The sequence below is a fragment of the Paramormyrops kingsleyae genome, chromosome 2, assembly GCF_048594095.1.
Source record: "Paramormyrops kingsleyae isolate MSU_618 chromosome 2, PKINGS_0.4, whole genome shotgun sequence".
NCBI classification, from domain to species: Eukaryota; Metazoa; Chordata; class Actinopteri; order Osteoglossiformes; family Mormyridae; genus Paramormyrops; species Paramormyrops kingsleyae.
This window is the reverse complement of record NC_132798.1, coordinates 26,085,668-26,103,651: the sequence shown is the minus strand read 5'-3', so window position 1 is coordinate 26,103,651 and position 17,984 is coordinate 26,085,668. Positions and strand designations below refer to the sequence as shown.

General features: G+C 45.0%; 1 protein-coding gene across 1 annotated transcript in view; it reads left to right on the top strand.

Annotated features, from left to right (window-relative positions):
* The window catches only part of LOC111839199 (SET-binding protein), a 71,578-nt gene that overhangs the window by 10,077 nt on the left and 43,517 nt on the right, over positions 1-17,984 (top strand). Inside the window, exon 4 of the mRNA XM_023802875.2 lies at positions 6,420-7,076. Within this exon, the coding sequence (XP_023658643.1) occupies positions 6,597-7,076 (480 nt within the window). The 5' untranslated portion in view covers positions 6,420-6,596. The remainder of the gene's footprint in view (positions 1-6,419; positions 7,077-17,984) is intronic.

The window sequence follows — 17,984 nt, the reverse complement described above, 5'->3', positions numbered from 1 at the left end:
CTCCAGAGTCTCAGGATTTGTATATTATTTCTAAATTTGGTCTCTGCAGTATTTAGAATATGAAATGCCGCGTACTGCTGAACTAAAGAAAATATATGGATATATCTGCCTTAGTGGTAAAGGATGTGGAACAATGTGGTTTTGATACTTGCCCCTGCTATAGATGTCTTTAGCAAGATTGCAGTTACTCGAGTAATGTTCTGAATTGTAAATGCTTGTAAATCACACTGGGTAACTTTTATTAAACAAAGAAATAATTTGAAAATAGTGAGTGGGTTTTTTTTTTTTTGTGTGTGATTTCTTTTTTGCATGAATATCACTACAGTCAAAATATTGGTTAGAGAGGATGTCAGGGTTCTCTGCAGCTGATTCAGTGTAGGCTTTGCAGAATATGTGCTGTTGAAATAACCTGTTGATAAACGGGTTAAAAAAAAAGCCTGGGCACACAGTCTTACTGATCCTTCTTGCAAGAATCAACAACATTTTGAGAGGGGCTGAATAGAAGCGTTTCCCTTCTGATAAGTGGATCTTGTAAGTGCAGTGTTTTCAGCAGCATTTATTTGGTTATCTTTCTAAAATCCATCTTCTCTGCTTCAGTGGCCATCAATGGTTATTTTAACCTCTTGTGACTGTCAGTGGAAACTGTCGTGTTTGTCGTACTGCAAGGAGGCGTGCAGTATTGCCGGAGGATTCTGCGAAGCCGTAAGTTAGTTACAGATCTCCGTAAGTACCCCCACACCCCGTGCTCTTTCACAGGAGGTTACGTAATCCAAAGGAAAGGTGTGTTTTGACTCACAGATTAGTGGATCTGAGAAGCATGGCTTGCATGGGCCTGTCCGCTCTTCCAGATGATTACTTCACCCATTATTTCCATTCAATTAAATTGAGGCTGCAAACTTTTATTAATCCTCCGCTTGCCGTCCTGTTGGTCAGTCTCATGCCACCCCCACACTCCTGAAACGCATTTAAAATGTTGCGTGAAGCTTAGAGCCTCACGAGATTGCATCTTCTAATATAATACTGTTTTTCGTCCAAATGGGACGAAACTTGGGACGGCCGATGTGGAAATGCCTCAAAGACGTCAGTTTCACACTCCTGGTATTTAGCTATTTTTTGCAGCTTTGTTTGTTTCTAAGTGGTTTAGGTGCCGGGGGTTATAAGAGCAGGGACTCCCAGGCAGCTGTCACCTTTTCTTTGTCCGTTCGGGTCCTTGACTCCTGCACCACTTGCTGGCAAACGCTGTAGATGGTGCCACTAGAGAGGTCCGGTTGCCATCCAAGCGACACCTCGCCATCCCATGTGCTTGTTGTGCTCTATGGTGCTACTGTGAAACTGCTCTTCGGTGCACAAGTCTTGCTTGAGTATCGTAGTGACGAGCACGTAGTGCGCCTGTTGTCCTCTGGCGCCAGTGATTTTGGTTGGGCGAGGGTTTCAGCGGTGAGATTTGACATCGGGCTGATATCAGTCGGCGCTTTTTGTCCGTGGCCGGGCAGAGAAGTGAGTGTCGCGCACCAGCTGCGCCTCGCACGAGGAGTGCGTAAATGCCGGAGCGCCTCGCAAGGCTTCCCGTCTATCGCTGCCTCGCCGTGACTCGCATGACGGCCCGCCGGCTGCCTGGCGCTCCAGCTGCGTCCCCCGGTTGTTAGTCAGCGGTCAAGTTCCAGCCGCTCAGCTGTCACCCACCCTGGCAGTTGCGACTGAAGGGCTGGCAAATGTGTAGCTCAGGTCCAGTGGGGGTGGGAAAGCGGGTAGCGATGTTAGTGAAGTGCCCCCAAAATACCGATCGATATACACCATGGCCAGTTGAGGGGGGTGTGATTGTCATTATTGGGACAAATGTTTGTCGTGTATAATAAAGCCGCATTTGCTGCCCCCACCACAAGGATGCTCTTTTGCCTTGTAAAATCCTCACAGTAACAGCTGAATCTTACCCGACCTCAACACCGCAGTCATGTGACTTGCTTGATCCCCCTCCCTTCGCTTTCGGAATTGATTGAAAGCGTTGAGATGTGAGGCTCTGCTTTATGTTTCTCATGGAACGACGTTAAGCAAACGAAAACGTGACCAGTCAAGCGGTTGTAGACAAGCTTTGGGTAAGTCCTGTTTATTAGGCCCCCATGGTCCAGCATAGGACAGGAGGTAAGGGAAATGGATGGATGTACTGTGTGATATTTGTTTAGGATTTTTCTAATGTTACTGCTGGAAAACCTTTCACTGAAAGTGCTTGTTTCTCACTGAAACTGTCTTTGCATTACAAATAGTCCATAGAGGAAATATTTTTTGCTGCCAAATTGTCATTCATCTCAGGAAACTAGCAAGCAGTAAGTAATCTGTGACAGTCTGTGAGGAATAAAGACGTTCATCAGTAGTCCACTTTTGCAGAAAACTGACACAAAAAGGCCTGTTAGTCGATTTTCAGAGTAGATTTCTTTTTCAGGACAGCTAGTACTTGTATACGCGGCTGATTTAATCAGTTTTAGTGTGCAATATGTCACTGAATAAAATGAACCACATTGAGGTCTCATCTGATTATTCCCTATTATTGGATCGTGTCCGCAAAAAAAAAAAAAGTTAGAAGAGCCAGAGAAAGTACTGACCTCTGGTTTAAAACGGAAGGATCTTCTCCACACCTTGAGTCTCCATCAGGCAGATGCGGTTGCCCTGGAGACAGGCCCACACTAATGGGTACTCAGCAGTGGAGGGGGGGGGGCGCCTAAGCGAATGGCCCCCAGTGTCAGGCAGTGGTGCCAGAGACCAAGTTTTATTAGTCTTTCCATGCAATTTGACCTTGTTCATTTTGGACTCATTTATTGGACTTTTACTGCACCACACTGTAATGTTTGAATGCTATTTTTAGAAGTAGATGAATTCTAAAAATGATTAGATTTCCCCCAGAGGGAAATTCTTAAATTCTTTGTTAATGCTCTGCATGACATATTGACAGCCTCAAGATGGTACTTCTGAGAGAGAATCAAAGTTGGGTCGTTAGAGACATGGATATTCAGCATTCTGCTCAGGCGGACACATCAGTTACATCAATGAAACATTCCTGGGAGGAATGAAGCTGGAATCAAGGGTCACCTGTAATGACCAGGCTCCTGGCAGATATATTACTCCGGTATGTAACGGACCCGCAAGTATCCTTAGACTGGTGTTTGTCCATGCGGCCCTCGGGGCCACCCCAGACAATCCACGTTTTTGCTCCCTCCCAAAGAGTCCTGGAAGGGAAGAAAACCGTGGACCTGGGGGGCCCCCAGGAGTGGGATTAGAAATGCCGCCCTACACCAGGGCTCTGCAACTTTATTTACTGTCAAAGCAACGTTTGCAAAGAAAATAATCTTGGGGGGGGTGAAATCATGGGTGATTTGTCTGTTTATCTCAACATTCTCATTATCTTAAGTATGGTTACAGTTGTAGCTGCTGAGATGGGCGGTTTTTGCAGATGGCCAAAATTATTCCTTATATAGATTGAAAGGATACGTGAGAAATTGTTAAAAATCTTCGAGGTGTGAAATTGAGCACGGTGGGTTTTTTTTTTTCCTTCGCTCATTTCCGCATGAGGGAGGCTCAGAATGTCTTTGTGAACTTGATGTTTCCAGTGGAGATGGAGTCAGGAGGCATTTGAGGACACAGCAGAGCTGTCAAACTCCAGTGCCGGGTCTGACTGCTTCACATTTGCTTTTGTGGCTTTTTTTTGTTAGGGCTGCCCAGGCCTTGCCACCTTTTGAACAGAACTGCATGACACAGGGATTTCTGGGCAGAACTGAGGCTTATTACTGAATTTTTTTTTTTTTTTTTCTTCCCCCCTTTCCTGAGTAGCGAGCAGGACAAAATGCACAGGCGTAATTGCTGTACAGGTGGAATAAAATATCATGAACCATGTCAGGCTGTGCAGATCAGATGTGAAGGGCGTTTTGTTCTGGGGGTGCTGATGGAACAAAAGCAGAACTAGCCAATATATACAAAGGAATGGAATGAGGTACAGGTGGGTGTAGATATATTCCAGCTAATGGTCAGGGGACTCTCCCTCTCAGACATCTGTGTCACGAAGTTGAAATTTAACATATGGAAAACACACACAAATGTAATAGCACCACATCTTTAGTGTTACTTTAATCTTGCTGAGTCTCCTGTGTGTTTGAAATGCTTAATTCCTTAGTTATCAAATAACCACTTAATTATAACGCATTACGTGCTAATAACCCCTTGCTGTTATTCAATGATATCCAGAGAACTTCCTCATGATGTCGTACCCATTATATGGAGACTATACAGACCCTTCCCTGATTACGATGGTCCGTGTTACGATATTTCCACCTTACGATGGGTAAATGTTTTGGACGTTCAGTAGATTGTTCAATAAGTCAATGAGATATTCAACACTTTCTTATAAAATAGGCCTTGTGTTAATGATTTTGCCCAACTATAGGTCCGCTTTCTGGCGAAGCTGATGCCGGTGTGCTTTTGTGTTCCTTCGGAGCCGCTGTCACGAGCGCGTGAGATGGACAAAGTCCACATAACAAGGAAGTAGCTGTGCGCTCTGGCCAGCAGTGAGCTGCAGGTGTACAGACCAAAATAGCAATAGTTCCTGGCTGGTGATACTCCCCCGCCGCCCCCACCCCCGCCCCAACCCCCACCACTAACATGTCCAGATACCAGTTTGTTTGCATTTAAGCCTTTAAAGGTCAGAACAGTCATTACACAAGAGCCTCGCTTGTCGTCTCAGATTTTCCTTTCCACAGTGAGTGCAGTGTTCAGCTAGCTCTATCTACGCCATCGTCATCAACAAAGCGCTTGTTTTACCGGGATACCATGTTTTATGGCGGTAAAGGCTTGGGGGCGGGGTTTAGCGTGAAGCTAACCCCTCCTTGCTGCATTTCATTTGCCAGCAGCAAATGTGTTCTAGATCTCCTAGAAAACAGAAGCTCAGTGCCTTGGTAGTGCACCTTTTTAACTTCCCTTTTTAACAGGCTGCAGATGGTGAGGTCACTTTGACTAGGTGAAAATTATCTGTGGTATTGGACTCTTCTCGTTTTGGCTTTTGAGATGATTTCCATTACATGGGTCGTTGCATATCGAAAGTAAATTATCCCAAATATTTCCATTATATAGCAAAACCAAAGCTTTAAGATGGAAATGAAGACCAGTGAACCGTAACGCTTTATTCCCATTTTATGGCATAAAGACCATTTGAACCGCTTCTTTCAGCAGTGATATTACCCCTTAGCTTAATTGTTTTGACATTTTTCAGTCTTCAAACATTTGACACTCTCTCTTCTGTGCTTTGATACTCACTGTTCCGTAAAATAAAATCCTTTCAAAACATTTAATCTAGTTTTGAGCGGCGCGCGCTTGTTAACAGATTTATCTTGCCCTTTATGGATGTGAACCTGTGTTTATTTTTATGATAGGTCAAGGAATGGACATTCTAGGAATGTCTGGCAGTTATGACACTGATCACCTTTTTGCTTGTGGGAACGTTTCGCCTTTTGTACAGATTCAAATTCCTTCTGCGTGTACAAACTTGAAGCTCCCTGCTTATAAGCTTCATTCCCCTGACAGGAAAATTTTGCAGACTGCACCACTTTTGCCTTCCTGCCGTTAAATGTGCAGACATAAATTAGAAGGGCACTCCTTTTCAACTCCAACATTTTTTTTTTTTTTAAGACGGATTATTTATTCATTAATTTTGTTAATGGAATCACTTTGTTTTGAACGTATCTTGCTGACATCCGGTTTCACTACGCTGGCACTGATGAATCTATTTTGACGTCTGATGTTTCACAGCCTGAAGCCAAAGTGTTGTTAGCTGGGGCTAATTGGGACATTTAGGATGTGCATCTCGAACTGTCGTAGCTACATGTTGTGTCTGAAGTGCATTAACTGCCGTGTCAAGAAACCATGAGTTTGTTCGTTTTCACCTGATGGAATTAATATAGTGCAGTAGAGGATCTTGGGTGACAAACCAGTTTCGTTCTTTAGGGATTTAATGAAAATGGCTCCTCTGGAACAGGAATTGAATTTGACATCAGGTCTTCCTTTCCTGTGGCCTACTCATCTTGTGGATCTGTGGGGTTTTTTTTTGGTACGGCTTTCGTTTAAAGCCCTTGCAGCTTTCCTCTTTCTCTGCTCTGGTGGCTGTGTTGTATCAATGTCAGTCACGTTGTGAGGAAGGGAAAGGGAAGGGAAATGTGAAATAATGCAGCCCGAGCCGTATAGCAGAAATTTGCCTGCCGGTATCTCAGTCTTAGGCGGTCGCACCGCCGTTGGGTGTGGAAGGGTGCTGAGGTGCTGTTCGGCTATCCCCGTGTTTCTTCAGAAGAGTTACGCTAATTATGTAAGTGAAATATGAAATGTGGGTGGAGCTAAACTCTCTCAGATTTTATCTTAATTCTGTTTTTTTTTTTCTCTCTCCACAGTTTCTCCTGGAAAAAATGATCTTTTTGTGGGACTATTGAGATTTCAAGAGCAATAGCACTGTGGAATATCTGAGCCCTTGTTGACTGGTACTGTCACGCTGTTTTACTAGACAGATTTGCTCCTGATATCCTGGTCGCTCCTGGTTTCTGTCTCCCGAATCACACTTCGGGAAGTCGATGGAGCAGAGAGATCTCTGTATCCCGTCCCGACCGAAGGGGGGTGACGTTGAATTCTACCCCAGTGGAGGCTCAGCCAGCCAGGGTGACCTCCCAGAGGGCACCGGTGGTCTGCTCTCCACGCCCGGGAAGGGACTCCCTGCCACAGGGGAGCGACTCGATACCGAGGAGGACGATGACTTGGGCCTGGGCAGGGACGTGGACGTCAACTCAAATCCAGACAGCGAGAAGTGGGTGCCCGGCGATGGGCTGGAGGAGCAGGAATTCTCCATCAAGGAGGCCAGCTTCTCCGAAGGCAGCCTGAAGCTGAAGATACAGACCACGAAGCGAGCCAAGAAGCCCCCCAAGAGCCTGGAGAATTACATCTGCCCTCCTGAGATCCGCATCACTATCAAGCAGCCTGGGGAGCAGAAAATGGCCAAGCAGATGAAGAACGGCAAGAGTGGCAAGGATGAGGACAAAGGATTTTCCAAGAAGAAGGTGAGCTTTCCTTTAAGGAACCCACAGCGACCTAAAGCCTGACTAACCTTATTTACAGGTGGAAGTAAAAAGCTGCAGTACAACTTAATTATCAGTGAGGACTGGACACATTGTCCTTTGTGTCAATTGCTGTATTTTTTAATGCATTTTAAAGTAATTCTGTGCTCTTTAGCCTGAAATGCTTTTATCCAGGCTTTGAGTCATACCTGTGTATCCACGTCACTCATCATCCTCCAGTTTTTGCCCAAGCTTTCTAAAGATCGTATCATTTAATAATAGCCACTCTTCCACCCACGCCTCGTGATGTCACAGGACTACCTAGCAGCCTGTTTTGCCACGCTGCGTTCCGTCGGAAGATGTTATCTCTCGTGGCCGGTAAACCCAGCGAATGCGAATGCTGAAGGCTGCGTCGTGGCTTATTTTGCCAGAGGTAAATTAGGTAGGCTTTTCACTTCTGAAGGGGGAAAGGTGGAGGTGAGATGGTAATTACACTGATAATCATGGGGTGCAGAGTTCATACTGATTTGTCTGGATGAGTCGCATGAGTAGTTGTGAAATACATAAGTAGGTAGACAAAATAGTATTGATTTCAACAGTGGATGACTTGTCAACAATGTTTTTAAGTGGCAAGGCTATTTTTGTTCCGGAAATGGTTTCATTTTATGATGAAAATAATACTTGGCTGAAATCGGTTTGCGTGGTGGTGGTGAAGCTCTGCACAATACGTCAAAAATATGATCTGAGTGTTCCAAATAATAGAATATTAAAATCTCAAGAGATTATTGTTTTCCAATTGCCTATAGTTTTTTTAACCCTAAAGGGCAAATTAGAGGACACACTTAACATTTTGAATCAGCTGTTACCCACAATCAAATAGATTATCATGCACTGCATTTAGTATAGTTCATGTCAGAATACTTGGCTATTCAAATAGTACCTAATACTGTTCTGCAAATAGTATTTTGCTGATGGAGATGCAACTGGTCACTAATGCAATGGTGATAGACAGAAGTGGTTAAGCAGAGTAAATTCTGCAAGTACTACATACATCTCCAAAATTCATTACAAAACCATTTAAAGTGCCATCCATCCAACTTCTAACCGTTTATTTTGGGCAGGGATGTGGGATGAATTTGGATGTTCTCTCAGCAGTATAGGGCGCAAGACTGGAGTACATCCTGAACAGGATACCAGTCCATCACAGAGTACACTCTCACACTGGGGGCAATTTAGAGATGCTGGTTAACCTGCCTGCATGTCACTGGACTGCAAAAGGAAATGAAAGAAACCCAGGGCATACCCATGTGACAGAGGGAGAACATGCAAACTCACAGACACCCAGAGCATATCCATGTGACAGAGGGAGAACATGCAAACGCACAGACACCCAGAGCATATCCATGTGACAGAGGGAGAACATGCAAACGCACAGACACCCAAAGCATATCCATGTGACAGAGGGAGAACATGCAAACTCACAGACACCCAGAGCATATCCATGTGGCAGAGCGAGAGCATTCAAACTCACAGACACCCAGAGCATATCCATGTGACAGAGGGAGAACATGCAAACGCACAGACACCCAGAGCATATCCATGTGGCAGAGGGAGAACATGCAAACAGACACCCAGAGCATATCCATGTGGCAGAGCGAGAGCATTCAAACTCACAGACACCCAGAGCATATCCATGTGGCAGAGCGAGAGCATTCAAACTCACAGACACCCAGAGCATATCCATGTGGTAGAGCGAGAGCATGCAAACACAGACACCCACATTCGAGCCCCAGAGGCTGTGCCCCTCCCCCCCTTTGAAAATTTGAAATCCCTGTATTATTGTAAGTTGGGGAAAAAGCTGACGCACATCAAACACTTACTTGCCTGTCCAATCCATACATCTTCCATGACTGCTTATCAAGTGATGAGCTTGGAGCCCGTGGCAGCACAGAACATAACATGGAGCATGCAGTGTCACAGGCATCATGCTGGGGATGGGAGTCGGAGCTGTCAGGCCTCAGTTCTAGCCACTGCTCCACCTCCATTTGGCAAAGAGTAAATGTTTTCTTCTGGGTTATAAAACAATAGATCACATATTCTCTACAAACTGCACTTTGTGCAGTTCTGTTGATGATTTGTCACAAACAAATTGCATCCTAACCAAATGTTTTAGTGACTTTTCAAGAATTATCCCCAGCATCTTAAGAAATTCAGGTGAATTTTTAGATAATTTTCAATGAATAAATTTTCACAGCTTTAGCCAGCGTTACCGTATGATGTAATCACCGTCTTAGAATGCAAGATTGGAATTAGACACTGAATATTTTTCAAATTCGTGTGCAACATCATTTAAAGCAGAATATTAAATAATGCTAAGTAGCGATGGTCCATTCTTACAGTTCGTGTTTCTTCTGCTCGTTTTCTATCTTTGTTTTTCATTTTTTTTTTGTGAGAAATGGAGGCAGGAATGGGGAGAGTTGAGGCTTCGGAGACAGAATGAAAGAAAGGGATTTTAATGTTGCGGACCTGCCCTGTAATTTAATATAATTAGGGAGAAAATGCTTGCTTGCAGAGTAGCAAAGTGGAACTGCCAGCATCAGCAGCTTTCAGCAAGAGCACCGAAGCTCAAATTGATCTTTTTTTTTTTTTCCTGAGGAATATAGTTGTTAACCTTTCCAGCATAAAAATCCCATCTGCCTCGACCGTCTCATTTGAGTGGGAGACCCAGTTCTTATTTTCGCTGTGAGTATTTATTATGAGGTCCTGGAGGGAAACGGGGAAGTTTGACTAATTAAAAAATAAAATCCACAGTCTGCACAAGACTGTACTGTGTTCCAAACACTTTGATCGGAGATCAAAAATGACAATACTTATGCTTTGTCGTATTTAGGTGTAATGTGTCTCTGTAATTGCTTGAGCACAAAAGTAAACATTTTAATGTCTCTTCCGGTGCCTCTGAAAGCCATCTAGCCGGCTTGACACATCATAACAGGGGAAAAATATGCGTCCAGCCAGGCCTGTGCTTGTTGTTGATGTTCTGTGTAGTTGCAGTGTAGTTCCAGTGATTATTTATGCACGATAAATCACTGTTGTGACTGGTATTCGCCCTTATTAAATGCGACATCCACAGACAATTTTTGCTTAATGAAATGGTTTTTAATATAAAGGAAAATGTGCTAAACATTTCTGTCACTGCTGATTGATGCTCAAGGACATAGCTGCTCAATATCTTCTCAGTGTTTTGCAAAAAAACAGTCAAACTTTGTGCGATCGTTGGCTTGCTCTCTGCTCCTGGTAAAACACTAGCAATTTCCAGTGGCTGTGGATAATTGCATTTTTGTCTCTTTTAGCAATAATCAATCAGTAGTCTTGCAAATTATGAAGTATGTGGTGATAATTGCTTATCTCACTGCCATCTCAGCATCTGTTTGCATTAGCTGGCAATAAGTGTAAATCAGAGCCAGTACCTCATTATGATCCTGTTCCCATAACCTTACGGCTCTGATGAGCTGTGGGTGACAGTGACAGGCATGACATTTGAAATCTGTGTGTTGATCGCTGTCACTCCTTTGGCCCACATTCCCTACGGGAGCGCAGACTGTCGCTAGAAGCCTGTTTCCTGATGTGTGATGGGCTGGTTAAAACTTCTTGGAAGAAAAGAGAAACTCCGCTGTGTCTGACACGCAGTTTATCTACCGATCTTTGAGTTACCTGACAGTTCATGGTTGTCTACAATCTGAAATGAGACCACTTGTCTTGTTGTAAGGGTGTCCATCTTTTTGAATTGCTTCAAAGACACAATGCCAAGTAGTTCACCTAAGAAGGCCGTCTCTGTCCTGCATAGATGTTTTGTGGCCTCTTGATGGTCAGTTTACCTACTGATGGCTGCTGTCCGAAATGGCCAGGTGCGAATTAATGACCGCGTGTATTTGTGTTTACTGGGGACAGCTGTTTTTTTGTTCTGTTTGGGCCCAATGAGAGTATCCGTCTTGTTTTTCCTGAGTGAACCCATACGTGTACTTCCAGGGGTCAGCTCTTTATGCAAGATATGCAAGAATTAACCCCTCCCCCAGCAAATCACCCCCAGCTTACAGAGTACCAGCAGACGCCCCTTAAAGACCCACCGCACAGACCTCCTCCCAGCAGCTGCTAGTCACTGCCCACCCCCCTGTGCGACTCACAGCCAGTGTTGAGAAAAAGGTTTCCGTGCCTCCAGCTGGGATCTGGGGAGTAAAGAGGCTTCCTGCCAGCCTGGAGCTGAAACGGGCAGCTTCAGTTAACGTCGAGAGAGAGATTTAATGTAAAGATAAATGCGACCCCCATAAACCTCAAAGGCGTCCGTTTCACCAGTAACCTGAAGACCATTCTGTGGTGAAGGATTATTGCCTGGAACGTTGGATGTTCTTGTTGAAGGTCTTTAGTCAAAGTGACATGGAACAAATCTTAGTCACTTAATCAAGGTCTGTACACCGTGTAACAGTAAACAGGGCTTTCCGTAAATGATAAACCCAAAAAAAAATAAATAAAAAGCTTCCGTTCCTTCAAATTGAATATCTCTACTGAGACCTAAATAGAGAGCAACTAGGAGACCACATCATTAAGTTTATATAGAGACTGTAACTGCCTTGTTACTGTCTGGGGCTTTCTTAAGCAGATACATGTATTTAATCTGAATGAATCCCCAGTGCCGTTGTTGTGACTGAAGGTAACCTGCAGGGCTTTTAGCAAAAGGCCACGAAGGAAACGCTGAGCAGATGAAAATGAATTCTTACTGGTGGATTTCACATCCAGGCAGTTTCTGCTCCGGCACAATAGCATGTCCAGGCTCAAGACCATAAATGGAAATGGACCCAAACAGGGCAAAAAAAAAAAAGAACTCCATGACAACAGCCTAGCCATAAAAATAGTCCGCCAAAGCTCAAAACAGGATAGGGCATGTCCAGCTGTTTGCCAAATACTGCCTTCTAGGGCACCAGGCCTCCTGAAATCTTTCAGTAAGGTCACTGGTTTTCTCACCTGCATGACCATGGGAAAGTTCTGCTCCTCTTGGGAGCAGGAAGCGGAGGTGGGAAAGTTGGCACCAAGCTACTGGACTGTCTGTCCAACCTGAGAGAATATCGTCTAGACCTCTGGGAAGCTACTGATGGGAAAGGAGTTGGAAAACTTTCATATATGCGTATTTGGTTGTTGTATTTCTTTATATTTTTTTTATTTGCGTGTGTGTGAGACACGTATGAAATTTTATTGGCAGGACTGTTGAAATGCCTGACAAATAAATGAGAGGGATGGGGAGCGTAGGGTAGAGGAGGGAGCCACGCAAAGAGGTGGTCCGAACCCCATCTGTCTCTTTTCAGGAGCCTCAACATCGACAGGCAGAAGGTCAAAGGGACGTCAGGAAGAACAAAGGAGGTTAGCTCCATATGACTGTGAGGAAAGGGGGGGGGGGAGCAGTTTCAGGGTGCGGGTTCAGCGGTCATTGTGGCTATGATAAAACAATTGTCCTTAATCCCGTCTAACCCATGACCCAAGAAGAGTTTGTTCATAAAGTCGATACTTGATGCAGATGAAAATTTGGTGAATGATTTTTTTTAAATTTATTTTTATTTTTTGGTAAAAATTTGGCGATCAGCATGTCTGTGGTACAATAAATGGAAAAGGACGCCAAACACGTCGAGCACTATGAAAACCATTTATCCAAAGTCCGTATGTGGACCTGAACTTATGGGCTGCTGCAGTAAGTGTACCTGCGAAAGGGAAGACTAAATGGAGACTGGGTGGATTTGCCGTGAATTTACCGACTTACTAAATCATTAAGAATGGTTGCCATTTAGCTGTGGGGACCCTGTGAGGTTTTCAAATGGCTCGGACTTTGCACAATGGCCTCCTCCGCTCTCAGAGGCCAGACAAAATGTGATCTCCTGCCCTGCCTCCCTTCAGACTTCTCCCATTTACAAGCCACCTGAGGTCGGGGGTCATAATGTAATTGAAACTGGCCAAGGCTCGCTGAGAATAGGGCTTACATCACCCGCTGGTACTGTGACAGCTGGTCTCATTCTCCAATAGCAGTTACAACCCTTTCCTGTCTGTAATGAAATCACAACGGCCGAGGACATTTCGGGCGCAATCCGAACTGCATGCATGCCAGGCTGTGTGTTTTTAGTATTTTCCGTCTGTTTAACTCCCTCTCCGCCTTTACCCTGCAGCTACAAATGTTCCCGTCGTCACTGCTTGTTTGTGGTGGCCTCTGAATTACAGGGGGTGGGGGTGGGGGCGTGTTCCAAGCTTTGTGTGGAGAAGCGATAGTTGGGAAAACGTACCCCAGTCAAGGTGTAAGTGTGACTAAGGCCCGATCTGAGCTTTCAGGGATCCACAGACCTGCCCCTTCTGTCGTCATGGTGACTGCTGTGTCACACATGCGGATTGCATTAGTACACAAGGGTGTTGGTCATGGTTTATATTACCTGTGGTGGTTTTTTTTTTTTTTCCTTTTTTTTTTTGGGTGCAGTGCACACATGGTCAGCTGCTCTCTTTCCAGGGTGGGGCGGCCTTTCTTGAATAGCCTTGCAGAAATGGAGTTTTGGCGTCTGTTTGACTTGTGTCTAAGTGGTTTTACCCAAATCCTAATTTGATAATGCACCTTTAACAAATTTTCGTTCGCCGACTCGCAGACACGGGCTCCCATAAACTAAGGGAACCGCAAGAACTTTTTTTTAAGTCCTTTAAGGCTTATGACAAGGTTGCACCATAAAGTTGAAAGGTCACCGGAGCTGCGTCCTGATTGATTTTTCTAACCCAATCAATATGTGTAAATTCTGCTTGGACCCTGGAGAGTCGACCGTCTCGGTGCCGGGACGCCGCGGTCCCCGCGCCATTAGGGCCAGGCCCTTCATTGTTGTCTGGGCGGCTGCTTGGCACATTTACCAGGGGAGAATAACCGACCCGCGCCTCCGGGGCCTCTGGCGGAGCAGAGAGCCGCCGACCGGGACTCTCCCCCCGGACCTGCGTCCGCTGTGCCTAACGGGCTTGTCAGTCTGCGCCTGGGCCTGGCTTGATGGAGAGGAACAGGTTAAATAAATGAGGGATTGTGTTTAGGTTAAATGCCGCCTTTGTGCCGTAATGATTGGGGAGTCTGGCGGGAGCAGATGGGATACCTCTCTATCCCATTGTGTCTGGCTCCCCCCTTTTTTCATTTTGGCTGAACTAATAGGCCAGATGGTGGTGAAGAGGAAAGGCCAACAAGTGAAGCTGGGCATATTGGGAGACTGTTTAAAACGGGACCATGCTGGGGTCTGCGGCGGGGATGGGGGGGCCGCGCTACAATAGAAAGTAATTAAAGAGAGGACTTCACTTAGCCCCAAAAGGTGCGAGCCTTTATCCAGCGCTAAATATTAGCTAGGTCAAAATAAGCCCAGGAAATTAAATATTTCTGTTGTGCATAAACGGGCAATAAAACTGCGAGTTGAGTGGGGGCACGGGTCTCTGAGGGTGGGGGGCTACGGGGAAATGGGTCTGTCGCCTTGTTAGCCGGCGAAGATGTTTATGACTCTTAACGACGATGGTTTTGTGGGACTGGTCGTGGGGCTTTAAGGAAGAGTTGGACAGGAAGCTGCGCATGTTGGAGTGGGGGGCAATATTTCTCAATGTGACCGGCTTGAAGCAGTAAATTGTAGTTGGGAGGTTGGGGATTCGGTGATTTAGACAGCTTGGTGTCTGTTGTGGTCTACATTTCATATTCAAAAGAGTCCAGTTTCTGGTCTGTTCTACCTGTGACGCCTTGTAGCTTATGGCTGCCATGCCTCCCGATTGGAGCGTTTCAGCTTCGGTCAGTCTCCCCCCAGGTTCACTTACTTTCACTCTTTCATCCAGGCTGAGGCTTGCCCATAAGCTTGTGGCCTTCCGTAATGACCTACGGCCTCGCGGTGCTTTATGGGCATGGATATCCCACAATGCTCTGGAGTCAGACGCAGTTGGCGTCCGACGAGCATCGTCACGCTTTTCCCTTTTCTGATTTAACGTTATGTAATTCTCTCTCTTCCCGGGTGTGATAAACCCTTTAATTGTAGCCAGTGTGGGTCGTTATCCAGGATTATCTTTATATTGTCCAGGTGGAGCTAGGCCTAATTAAAATCCTGTTTAATATCTGTGAAGGATGATAAGAGAGGAACCCTTAGTGTGTCACATTTGATTGCCCCGCTACCATTGGCCCTTCCTTTAAACTTGGGCGTAGGGGGGGCGTACAGTTATCTCCTTCCTGCACTCATCCATTTCAAAGCTTTCATTCTGCAAGCCACCTTCAAGTGGCAGGAAAACACCCACCGTTTTCTGTTTCGGAGGGTTTATCAAAAGCCATTTGTCATGCCGGGGCGCTGCCTGCTGACCCATAGCAAAATTATGGACAGTTAAGGTTCAATAAAAGTCAAGTGCCATTCTGTTCACGGGAGCCCATGAATAAGACCCTGCGCTCGCTTTGTCATTTCATCGATGTTTTTTTTTTTCCCTTCTTTTTCCAGTTTTGTACCTTTTTTGGAGAAGTGGGATTTGGAATTTATTATTTATTTATTTATTTTTAAGAAGTTCAATTGATCCATCTTCCAGTTGCGTATCCAGTACAGGTTCAAGGACCCTAGTCCATCACAGGGTGCGTCTGCACGCACACACAGATACACACAGAGTTCATGGTTGGAAAATCATAAAGTAACTGTGAAGATTTTAAAGCCTGATATCCTCTATCTTGGGCTGTGTGCTTCTTCCATGTGACACTGTCATAAGAGGGAGCAGCTTTCCATTATGAAACCAGATATGATGGAGAGTGATGATTGACGGTGAAATGCTCTGGTATGTGATATACACTGCAATCAAGCATCGTTATATATGATTGTTGTACTGTTCCTTTAAATGCTGGTTGGTATAAAATTCCAGTCTAAACTAGAAACATCCAGTTTCTAAGGGGTAAAATAGGATTGTGTGTGGCTCTGTGGCTTTGGGTTCTGTGCCAGTGACCGGAAGGTCATCAGTTCAAATCCAGTGGCTGGCAGCCCTTAACCCCAATCGCTCCAGGGACCCCCTGACCCTGCTCTCTGAACCTCACTTGCGTGTCGCTTTGCTGCATTTGTGAGCACAGTGGGCAGTGGGTTTTATTCGATGTCCTTGGTTTGTCTGCACTCCCCAAGAATGAAGCCGTCTCACTTCGGGCTCGTGCACGTGGGGCCTGTCTTTTGTTTTGTGCACTGCCGAGGTGGAAGGATGCCTTTTTCTTTCCCTTGTTTTTTTGTGGCAGGAGGTTTGGGGTGAGAAAGGGGGGTTTGCTGGGTGTCTGTTTAGGGGGCTTTAGAGAGTCAGGGTGTTGTTCCTATATGATTTACTACTGCTGAAGCACCAGCTGTCCCCCTGTGTCTGTCTTGCTAGAGCCACATCCCCGCCCCCTTATTTCCAAGCCCCCTCCCCACCCAAGCCTGCCCAGGCTCTCTGGAAATGTGTTACATGTGATATTTGGCTGCTTTTTTTCTTTATAAATAAATTTTCCTATGGTCTTTTATCATTTTTTCCCTCTTTACGTGCTAAGGTAACATAACAAGACCGGCAAATTCCTCATCCAGTGCAGAGCACACTCTGTATATCAAGCTGTGTTATGGTGCTGTATTAATTTGCATGTGATTACTTTCAGATTATGCACAACAATAAATTAGACCCAACCTGCTTTTATATGACAGATTTTACTACGTTAGCTCTGAGCCAGAGAAATATAACGGGAAACTATCCGGAAAAGTGAAGCCGACTAATGATGATAGACTTTTATTTATTTATTTTTTATCCAAAGTGGTCAGATTGTTCCTTGAGCATTGGTCCTTTTGGCCTGGGAAGTGTGTGTGCGTGTGCGCGTGCGTGTGCGCGTGCACGTGTGCGTGTGCGCGTGCACATGCGCGCGCGGTCGTGTTCAGAGTGTGTCAGCGAATAGTGAGTTTCTTTAGGTCCGGGGTCTAGATGACCCCTGCCTGCGCAAGCCTGCGCTCGGCCCCAGGGCGGGACGGTGCCATTTGTGAACAGCCGTGGTGGCCAGCTGCGTTAAGCCGCTTGTTAAGTGTCCTCTGTCCCATGTGCTCTGACAAATAGCCCTTTCTGAGTGTACTACTTCTGTAAGATCCCGACCATGGACATTCCTTGGATTGTTTTCTTAATTCCACACTAAATCATTTGGCTTGTTAAATAATATTTTTGTGTTTCCCTTGAACCACAGCTGGGTCATGCTTCCCTTCCCTGAAACGTATTGTCTTGGATTTTTTTTTCTTCTGGCAGTTTTGGCTTTGTTTATATTTTTCCTGATGATTTGCTTTTTTTTGTTTGTTTGTTACTGGGTCGCTTTTCTTCATGTGCCCAGCAGAAACCACGAAGTGTGTTCAGGGAATCTCTGGGTGCTGGATAGTCCTGACAGGGGCTTTGATGACCCTTCAGAGACAGCCGAAAAATAAAACAAAACGGGGCAGACGCACACTGAACCGCCTCTCTCCTCTGAGATATTCGAAATTCGCTGTTGACTCTGACCTCTACTCATGCCTTGGATAACAATTAAAGGAAGAAGTTGATTATTACACTACAGGAACCGCATAATTTGCCAGGTCTCACTAGAGAAAAGCAATGCAAAATAAAGGCTTTTCATTGTTTCAGATCAGTTCATTGAATTATTTGCCTCCATCTACGATAACCATTTTTAGTTCTTGTAATGAGCAGTACAGGAAGGAGAATGCATGCATTTTTCGATTTATTAAAGAACCCATTCTATAAAGTAATAAACGGCCACTATAATTACATATGGATTACCTAATGAAGTTCTGTTTATGGTGCAACACTTAAATAACAAAACAAACAAATACTGCATGCATATTTGTTAATTGGTGTACTTTTTTTTTTTTTTTT